This window comes from Siniperca chuatsi, linkage group LG13 (genome assembly GCF_020085105.1).
Source record: "Siniperca chuatsi isolate FFG_IHB_CAS linkage group LG13, ASM2008510v1, whole genome shotgun sequence".
Classification (NCBI taxonomy): Eukaryota; Metazoa; Chordata; class Actinopteri; order Centrarchiformes; family Sinipercidae; genus Siniperca; species Siniperca chuatsi.
In genome coordinates this window covers 2184187-2195171 of record NC_058054.1, presented here as the reverse complement: position 1 = coordinate 2195171, position 10985 = coordinate 2184187, and the positions used below count along the sequence as shown (strand labels likewise).

Genomic DNA, 10985 nt, shown 5'->3' with positions numbered 1-10985 from the left:
ACATAATATATTGTGAATGATCTTTATGTTGATCCAAGAAGGTTTTTACACTCAAGCCGTCACTTTAAACCTGTAGTTATCACCTCGTACTACAGTTTATATGACAGTACTTCTATCTGTTCTGTGCTGCTGCTGTCAGGATTATAACTGTCACACTGCTGCCCTCTAGTGTCTGCAACAACACACTGCGCCTCCACCTGATACTACTACTACTACTGCTACTAATACTAATACTGCTCCAACTACTGTACTGCTGTTACTGTGTAGAACAGATCCTTCACACTGCTGCCCTCTAGTGTCTGCAGGTACACACTGACTCACACACAAGGCCTCTACTGCTACTACTACTACTACTGTGGCTGTTGCTGCTTCTACTGCTCCTAATAATACTAATAGTACTTCCACTTATGTGCTGCAACTAACTGACTTGACTTTAAATTAGTTAATAAAGTTAATCTGTTTCGATTAAGAATCAAACTAAAGATCCGCACACTGTACTAGTAGCTCTCATCAATTTTTATCAAGCAGCATTTCGATCTAACAGAGATCTTCGCCAGGCATTGTCAAATCACCGTCACCAAGCAGAGCGGACAATATATAGACACAAACACATTCATCACTCAGGTGACTGTGATCAGCATGATTGAGAGTCAATCTACTCAAGCTGGACCAATCAGAGCAGAGCTGGACAACACATGGGGGACAAAGCATGCCTCTGTGAAGAGTGCACGAACAACTAGAAACAACAGGATCAATATTATACAGGCACATACCAAATCCAACACATCAGAGTCCAATATATTTCATGAATCACATAAACCATCCCGAAAAAACAGTTATAAAGATTACTATGTAGGAAAATACATAGAAGAAAGTGATATTACTCGCCCCAAAAATCAATATTACATTATTTCCAATACATACAGGCACAAACTGAATCCAACACATTAGAAGTTGAGCCAAATATATTTCAGAAATCACCTGCAATATAGAGAAATACATGGAAAAAATATAAAAGTAGAAAACAGTAATACTCGTCCAAAAAATAGTTTTTTAGCAATACAAGCAAATTCAGCCTCGCAATCAACCAGAACCTATATTGATACCTATACAACAGGAAGAGGTTCAGTCTGAACAGATGAGTTTTCAGTTTCTGCTGTCCTGATGTCGATGGAGAGCTCGTTCCACCATTGTGGAGCCAGGACTGCAAACAGTGGTGATGTTGTTGAGCGGTAGCCGGACCCCCTCGTAGTGAGGGAGTTGCAAGCAGACCGGCAGTAGCAGAGCGTAGTGGACGGGCTGGGGTGTTTGGTTTGACCATGTCCTGGATGTAGGATGGGTCTGAGCCATTCGCAGCACGGTAGGCAAGTAACAGTGTCATGAATCGTATTCAAGCAGCCACCGGTAGCCAGTGCAGGGTGAGGAGGAGCGGTGTAGTGTGGGAGAACTTGGGGAGGCTGAAGACCAGCCGGCCTGCTGCATTCTGGATGAGCTGCAGAGGTCGGATGGCACATGCAGGCACACCAGCCAGGAGCAAGTTGCAGTATTCTGGGCGCGAGATGACAAGAGTCTGGTCCAGTACCTGCACCTCCTGGGTGAGGAACAGACGTATCCTCCTAATGTTGTGGAGGATAAATGTGAAGGAGCGGGTCGTCGCAGCGATGTTGGCAGCGAAAGACAGCTGGTCATCCAGTGTCACACCCAGGTTCCTTGCAGTCCGAGCCGAGGACACCACATAGTTCTCAATGGTCATAGAGAGTTCGTGAACGGCAGATGCCTTCCCTGGAAGGAGGAGCAGCTCAGTCTTGTTGAGGTTGAGCTTCAGGTGGTGAGCAGACATCCACTGAGAGATGTCAGCCAGATACACAGAGATTGCCAGCTGGGTTTCAGACCGGGGAAAAGACAGAATTAGTTGAGTGTCATCTGCAAAGCTGTGGTAGGAAAAGCCATGCGAGTGAATAACAGAGCCAAGTGACTTGGTGTGATAAGAGAAGTGGAGGGGACCCAGAACAGAACCCCGTAATATGAGCAGTTTTCTGAGAGGTATTGATGAGGTGGGTGAGGAAAGGAAGGAGGTCAGGAGCAATATAGTGGAAAAGGTGACAGCTGATAGGTTCAACAGGGCAGGTGGTTGGGCGGTGGGAGATAACCAGGTTTAGTATTTCGTTGGAAGAAAGTGGTGAAAAGAAGGTTAGAGTAGGAGATGAAGAGGCATAGGAGGGAGGTGGTGGAGTGGGGGGGATCAAGGAGTGCAGAGAAGAGGGGTAGGAGAAGGAAGATTGAACTTTGGATTGAAAGAAATTACTTTTAGCTGCAGATAAGGAGGCGGAGAAAAAGGAGAGAAGAGGCTGATAGTCAAGGAGGTCCTCGGAGCGCTTGGATTTCCACCATTTTTCTTTCAGCTGCCGATAGTGTTTCCTCTCATTTCCTGCTAAATTGTCCATGTTGCTATGTTACCTGTGACCTTTTCATCCAGCCATCTGTACCTGTTCCTGCTTTCTTGTTACCTGCTCCTGTGTCTTGACCTGTTGCAGGTTCCTGACCTGCTACCCAGTCGTGCCCTCTTGGATTTGTTTGACTGTTGATGCTTTGTACACTACAACAGTTCACTATGATGATTAGTATGTAGTATAATAGAATTAGTGCGTAGTATAATAGATTTAATATGTGGTATGGATTTGGGAATACTGCTGCTCTCTAGTGGCAACAACAACACACTGCTTTACTTCCAAGGCCTTTTACTACTGCTGCTGCTTCAACTCCTGTTACCAAGCCCTTCCTGAAAGATCTCAGCGACTCTCAGATGGATTGTGATGAAATTTGTTTCTGTTTTCGGCACTGAAAAAGAAGCCATTTGTCATTTTTGTATGAGGACTTGTTGGCGCTCATCAACACCAAGTGTAAACTGTAAAGTGCACCTTTGACCGCTAAAATCCCCACAAATAAACTCCATGGACGTGACCTCCAGGTGGGTCGTCATTGTTGGTCTCTGGGCTCAGTTCAACTCTGTGTGGGTGGAGGGCTCAGTGGAAAAAGGCTGACAGACAACAAGAGAGAAGACAAACAGCTACAGAGAGGGAGAGGAGTTGATGAGTGTGTACAGCAGCAGATATGAATCTGTTCTCAGTGGTTATTAGGACTCATAAAAACTGTTGCCAGCGAATCAACACTTCCTTTCCTGCAGCAGACGGGCTGTGTGGGTTTCTGCTCTGCAGCCTCCTCACCGTTAGCTGCGCCTTTTCACATTAATAAAACAATGACAGTTTCAACCGTCGACTCTGGTTCAAGAATCATTCCAGGAAGTTCAGTTTGATTTCAGCGCTCAGTACTCACTGTCTCAGCTTCCATCTGTGTTATTAATCTGTGAGAGAAACAGCTCGAATCCTGAACTCAGAGCTGAGAAGCTGAAATAAAAGGAGAGATGTTCAACCTCCTGCAGTCTGCTCTGATCCCACTTTATTACCTCACACTGATTCTAACAGTGCCGTCAGTCAGCAGAGTGTTCACATGGGAATAATAACAAGACAAAGCGTCAAAACGGCAGCAGGCAAAATCAAACTGTTGGAAATTTGAGTGAGGTGTTGGTGGAGTTAATATTAATAATAATAATAATAATAATAATAATAATCGATTAAATATACACAGAAAAGTCAAGCACAGGAAATGTTGTTTCTTTTTCAGGAAAAATAAAAGAGAAATTTAAAACAAAAGTGCACATATATATTTGCCAGTGTGCTTCAAGTTTATTTTCTCATATATTCCACTTTAATCATAATGAATTATTCATTAACTACTAAAACCCAAATAACACTGCTAATATCACATACAATAATGTGTAGTAATATATCACTATTATATATCATGAATAATAATTGTATTACTTTCTTGTTTTTAATGATTTTATTGTCAATTTCTCATTTGAAATAGTTTTTGCAACTAAAGAAAAAACAATTCTCAAATGTTGGTGTTTCTGAAATCTTCTATCCTCTCATAAATTCGTCCTCTTTAAAAAACACAGTTTTAGAGAAATTTTAAGTTTCTACCCCCAAAGTGCCTAAATGACCATGAGAGGATTTTAAGCAGCGACTCCTCAACTGCAACATTTACGAAAATATGTCGTCCATCTGTTATCATTGATCAGAACAGAACACAAACCACTCAGACGGAAACACAAACCACGGAGACAAACAAGTCGTCTTGTTGTTTCACCCCCTCAAAAAAACAGATGCATCTCTTTTCGAAGCAGAACTAGAGCGTCCATGTTGGTTCACCTCAGGGCTCATAATTAGGTTACAGTTGATAAGAAACCTGCTGTCAGACCCGTCAGAGTCGTCTGTCCATCTCAATCGGTGCTCAGTTTAAAGTAGTTCACCTCGTTAACCCCACTGACCCACTGATCTCCTGCCAGTTACGTTCTAGCTTCACTTTTTATCAGTGTAGCTGCCTGTGCTTCCATTATGTGTCACATCGTTGTGACATGAAGCATGTTTTTAAGCTTCACGTCTATTTTCTTCTGACTTACAAACATAACTACACTGATGTATTGTGTAATGATCTGTGAATGCTGTCAAAACACGCATGCAGAGCTGAATGATTCTGGTGTGAACACTGATAAAAAAACTGAAGATGTTGCTGTTTTTGCTTCTCAGTTGGTGTAGACAAGACGCAAAACTGCTTAAAGGTAAATTTAAAATAAAATACAGCTTAGGAGGTTCAGATTACGCTTTTGGTCAGGGTTTCTCTTGATGGAAAACAACGTCCTGGTTTTTTAATTATTATTTATAGAGATTACGCAAAAATGACATTGCATCCAAACTTTTTATTGATTCTTTTAAGTTTAATGACGAACGAAGTTTCTCCAGCCTGACCCCAACTTGTAACATAATAAATCATAGGACAGGTGGGAAAGGATCATTGCGTGCATACATTTTAATACAACTTCAATACAAAGACAAGTTCTAATTGTTCTAATTTATCTGTTCATTTCCTTCATTTTTAACATGTTTTGAATCAGAATTTGTCATATATAATGTTTTGAAAATAAAAAATATAACATTTGTATTTCTTTGTGAGGCATTTTGTGATTCTGTCTTGAAATGTGTTACATAAATGTAAATCATATTTTACATATGATCAGTAACTATACCAGTCTATTTCATCTTGATAAAGCTGTAAGAGTCAAGTGACATTTTATTGGTTAAAATAAAACAAAAATAAACACACCCATCATGTTGCCAACATTCAGACGTCAGCCTGACTGATGAAGCCACTGTGTGATCATTTTATAGCAGTTGTAGCTCCACAGCAGCTCGCTCTGCTGTTTGTTCATGTGTGGAAACAACTGTGTCATCAGCGTAGAGTTTTACATCCACACTGACACAATTATTAAAGGGGGTCAGCAGTGAACCTGGTGGCACACCCACACCTACTGACTTGTATATAATAGCTGTATGTTTGTGTTTGCTTATCTTTGTTGTCCTTGTTTAGCTATATGCTTATATTCATATCTTCCTGTACATTTGTTCTTGGCGCTGTGTGACAGTATATTGAGAGCTACTTACAACCAGAGTCACATTACTTGTAGGTGTCAACATACACGGCCAATGAAGTTGATTCTGTTTCTGATTATTTACTATGAAACTGAAATCCATAAAACAAGGATATTTATGAAACACAGACTGTGATTTTTCAGTTTATTGAGAATGTTACACAGAAAGACTTGACAAACCTGCCACACTCTGCATAATGTATTAAAAAGAAACACAAGAACAGAAAAATACTATAAACAATAAAATATTAAATTAAATAAATTCTGCTTTATTTTCTATTATTATACAACACGTCATAATTGACATTTCTGACAGCTGATCAAAGTGATAAATGAGATGAATTGATGAGATTTGATGGTCAGTCAGCATGTGTGCGGTCAGTGGACGGTCCCTTGTTTCTGAGGATCATCAGCAGAGAGAGTCCACAGCAGTACACCAGACTCTTCACTATCAGCACTGTGTACAGCAAACAGAGCAGCTTCAACCTGCACTGAGACTGGACAGAAGCTGCTGGTGGAGGTGCTGGTGGAGGTGACGGTGGAGGTATTGGTGTAAGTGATGGTGGAGGTGCTGGTAGAGGTGCTGGTGGAGGGGTTCGTGGAAGTGTTGGTGGAGGTGCTGGTGGAGGGGTTTGTGGAAGTGATGGTGGAGGTGTTGGTAGAGGAGCTGGTGGAGGGGTTCGTGGAAGTGATGGTGGAGGTGCTGGTTGAGGTGCTGGTGGAGATGTTGGTAGAGGTGCTGGTGGAGGGGTTCGTGGAAGTGATGGTGGGGGTGCTTGTAGAGGTGTAGGTAGAGGTACTGGTGGTGCAGAAATCACTGAAACAGAAAAAGGAGTCAAAAAGAAATGTCAGTCCTCTGCTCCTCTGCTCTCTTTGACAGCGTCTCCACATGAAGCTGAATCACTGCTGAACACAGTCACCAAGCCTTCATTACCTTGTTCTGTTTGGGCCTCCACTGTGCCCCCCTCGTGCTGGACGTAGCAGCGGTATTTATATGTGTGGAGAGCGTCCTGATCAATCACTCTGATGGCGGCGGTGCATCCCGACTCTCTGAGCTCCAGCTGCTCTCCCTCAGCAGGGGGCAGATCCTCCAGAGGACCATTCTCCTTTCGTCTTTTCCAGGAGAACTGGACCAGAGGAGGAAACATGGCTGAGGCCAGACACAGCAGGGAGCTCTTCCCCGCCAGGTGGGCTCTGGATACTGCTGGGTACACGCTCACCACAGGCTTCACCACCTGCTTATCTGAAGTTTGACAGCAGCAACAAGCAGCACAGACACACATTCACACAGTCAGCAGCAGCTTCCAGCACTGCACTGCATTCAGTCTGATCCTGGAAACTACATGGACTCTGATCACTAGACTACTCATCAATACAGCACAAAGTTCACTACATATTACACACTACAGATATATATTCACATCATATCAAACATAAATATCATGTCATGATATGTTTTATGGGAAAAAAAGTCAAATGTTAAGAATATATTATTTGACAGTTAGGATCATGCTTTTACTGTTTTAGCTCCAACAAACTGCCCCTCAACATCAGATCAGCTGAGTCAGCGCCTCAATTTAAAAAGCTTTGAAAAACTCACCTGTACAGACTGGCGTTTGTATAATATTTTTATGCCTATTCAAATGTTTTAATTGTGCTTGTTTATGTTTTATCTTTCTATGTTTAACTATTTGCACTTTTTAATGCTGTTCTTTTGCATTTTGTTTTATCTGTATGGTGTTGTATTTTGTGAAGCACCTTGTAACTCTGGTTTCTAAAGGCGCGAAGAAGTAAACTTTATTATTTATTTTAATGGATGAAGTCAAATTCTCATAATATTACAGCAAAATAATGAATAATAAATAATGTAATAAAGCATACTAATGATTTAATGTAATAACAAATAATCCCTTATTAAATCATTGTAAATGTTGCCCTCATATAAATATAATATAATATAATACTTTCCTGTTAAAACTACAATATATGTATATACACATTATGTATTACAACATTAAAATGTAAGTATATCTGCATATATGTATAATAATTAATACATTAAATTCACCACCAAAATATTTACTATTATATATTTGAAATCATGCTAAGTATCATACACTATTAAGGTTTATAGTAAATGTGTATTAAGATGTGTGTGCGTGCTATCATAAATTAACATATATCCTATTGAATACAAAAAATAAATTAGTGTACATGAATTCTATTTATTGTAAAATGATTTAAAATCTCTTTGTCTTCACGCATTAACATGTTTTGTGCTAAAAAACATATTTCCCATCATATTAAATATAATTACCATAACATCCATTTTACCTGCTAAAATATACAGTATAATTATTGTCTTATACAATATACAGTATTTAGCACTAAATGCATTTCAAAATACATTTGCAAACATATATTAAAATAGATTTCATATCACAGATCATCGTAAAGATTATTATTAAGGGGTTATAAAATAATATTAACATTATCAGACTTTTTTCAGCTCTAAAATACAATTATTTTTCTCATGCAGAAATAAAGACTAATTTCAGCTGTGCAGTGAGATTTAAACATCTTTTCAGGATTCATGAACCTTTTGTATGTAACAACAGCTGCATGGCTGCAAGAATTCTCTGCTAATTATGAAAAAACTAACATGTAAAGCCTGAAGCAGCAGAAACTCATTAAAACACATTTTCAACTTGTTCAATAAAACATCTGAAGGAAAATTAATGTTTATTCTTACCTGTTACATACAGTTTAGTTCCAGAGCCAAAGATGTCGTAGTAGTATCCTCCCACAGTGAAACAGACTGATACAAAAACCTGTCTGCTGCTGAATGTGTCAGCTGAGGTGAATGAGTCCAAATTATGAGCCAGGATCATATTTCAGCTCCATGATGTGTTTCTCTCATGTTCATATCAACATGACTGTCTCTTCTTTTATTGTCTCTTTAGACACACTAGCAGTGCTGCTCTATGGATGCTAATGTCTGTCGGTCCACTGCTTCAGTCCAGATGGACTGGACCTGGACCAAAGGAAGGACGGATGGATTGACATGAAATTTTGTTCAGACATTCTCGGTCCCCAGAGGATTAACTTAATTAATTCACTTTGTTGATTCTGACTCTTTATCTAGCGCCACCAGCAGGTCGATGTTTTAGGTTCAGACTGAAATATCTCAGCTATTGGATGGATTACCATTTAATTTCGTTCGACGAAACATTTCACCGGTGGGTTTAATGCAGGAAACCTTGCAGACCGTAGGAAATGCTATATATGTGCACTTGGTCAGTCCAACGTTCACAACAGGCTACAGTCCGTCTGTCATCGCTGATGAACCTGGTTATTATGAAAACAGCAGCTTTTCAACCAAATTCCTTCAAATGTAGGCTTCCTTCATTTTCAGTTTCAAAAATGCTTTGCAAACTTTTTCTTTGAATCTGCTGCTCCCGCGAGGTAATTCCAGTATCAGTGATAATGCATATAAATCCATAAAAACAGGGTTCTGCACTGGGTTGCACCAGCTGTGTGTAAGTTCTCTCCTAAGGCAGGGTGTAAAGTCGACACTCGAGATTTAGTAATGGCTAGTTAGTTTGTAAGGTACTAAAATTGGTTGCACCACGATTACATGGGCTACTAGTTTGGACGTAAAGTCGTAACTGAGGCAAGTGGCCAATCAAACAGAGAGTTCCATCGTCATGGTTACCTTGCGCATTAGCTTTCTGGCTGGCATGAGCCACTTGGCATCGTGGTAAGCTAGATCGATACTGAAATATCATATCATTAAGTGTGGAGCCGGCCCTGAGCAGCAGAGACGAGAGTTGTTGTTGTTAGCCAATAAAGTGCTACCAGGTCTCAACCCCAATCCAGAACCCTGCATCCGATGCTTCCTTCTCTCCCCACGACACCCCACCACACATCAGAAACACAGCGCAGAGTCCCAGGGGGCGTAGAGATTCCTGCAGGCGGGGGGCGCAAATGGAGTGGTTACATTAGCATGCTAACACGCTAAACTAAGATGGTGAACATCGTTAACACTATACCTGCATTAACATGTTACCTTTGTTTGTTCATTGCATCAGTTTGTGTAACAGCCACTGGGAAACCTCCTGGTACTCCCAACGACCAGTCCGCCTCCATTCCACAAAGTCATTTCAGCCTTTGTTCACATGAAAATATTGATTTGTGCAGCTTTAAATGTCACAAAGTATTTCATTCTCCAGGGAGCCTTAAAGTTTTCAGTAAGTTTATTAAAAGTCAAGACTAGAGAAACTTTTGTCCTGATGGTGGCGCTAGAGGAAAGGTCAGGAGGTCACCATAAATGTTAGGATTCATCCTCTGGGAACCAGAAACATCCACAGGACATTTCTGTAAATCTGGCAATGAAACCAGCTTCCTAATAACCCGCTGCTAGAAGGACAACATCCTGACCTGACATGTGTCCATGATTTGTCTCTTAAAATGTAATAAAGTGAAATGATCTGGTGAAATCTGCTGAAAGGTGTTAAAACAACAAGTGCTGCTGGAAGAGTTTTCATTAAGAGCAGATTAGTATTGTGAGTGAGGAATGGACTTTATTCCAGCAGCAGAACAAAGAGGACGATTTTAATCTTCATCTGGAACATTTGACTGGAAATTTGTTGTTACATTATACAAAAGTTTAATGCAACCGCAAGGGGGCACAAGCCAGTGTCTTTTTGTGCCAGTCCCAAGTCTGGATAAATGCAGAGGGTTGTGTCAGGAAGGGCATCCGACGTAAAACACATGCCAAATTAAAAATGCGAATCGTGAAAATGACTCCCATACCGGATCTGTCGGGGCCCGGGTTAACAACGACCACCACCGGTTCTGTTGACCTGCAGGGTACCGGTGGAAATCGGACTATATACTGTTGGTCGAAGATGAAGAAGGAGAGGTGGAAGGTGTGTTCGTGAGGCAGAGAGAGAAGAGGAAAGCTAAGAATGTAGAACTGACATTAGAGACTCTGAATGTTGGGACTATGACAGGGAAGGCTAGAGAGTTGATTGACATGATGCAGAGAAGGAAGGTGGACATACTGTGTGTCCAGGAGACCAGGTGGAAAGGTAGCAAGGCTAGAAGCTTAGGAGCAGGGTTCAAGTTGTTCTACCATGGGTCAGATAGGAAGAGAAACAGAGTAGGAGTTATCCTGAAAGAGGAGTTTGTGAGGAATGTTCTAGAGGCGAAAAGAGTATCAGACAGGTTGATGAGTCTGAAGTTGGAAATTGAAGGGGTGATGTTCAATGTTGTGAGTGGTTATGCCCCACAGGTAGGATGTGAGTTAGAAGAGAAGGAGAAATTCTGGAGTGAGTTAGATGAAGTGATGCAGAGCATCCCCAGAAGTGAGAGAGTGGTGATTGGTGCAGATTTCAATGGGCATGTAGGTGAAGGGATCAGAGGTGATGAGAAT

At 40.9% G+C, this 10985-nt stretch overlaps 1 protein-coding gene across 2 annotated transcripts; it reads right to left on the bottom strand.

The window, feature by feature from the left end:
* Positions 1-4917: 4917 nt before the first annotated feature.
* Positions 4918-8668, bottom strand: LOC122886978 (protein TsetseEP-like). Of its 2 annotated transcripts, XM_044219766.1 has the most exons (4): positions 8301-8325; positions 8148-8219; positions 6483-6791; positions 4919-6365 (listed from the first exon to the last, which is right to left on the bottom strand). In XM_044219766.1, the coding sequence occupies exons 2-4, from the start codon at positions 8170-8172 to the stop codon at positions 5908-5910; spliced, it is 792 nt and encodes a 263-aa protein (XP_044075701.1). In that variant the 5' UTR covers positions 8173-8219; positions 8301-8325; the 3' UTR covers positions 4919-5907. The 2 variants fall into 2 exon arrangements, with proteins under 2 accessions (XP_044075700.1, XP_044075701.1); XM_044219765.1 differs by lacking the exon at positions 8148-8219 and having other exon boundaries at positions 4918-6365; positions 8301-8668.
* Positions 8669-10985: the final 2317 nt, after the last annotated feature.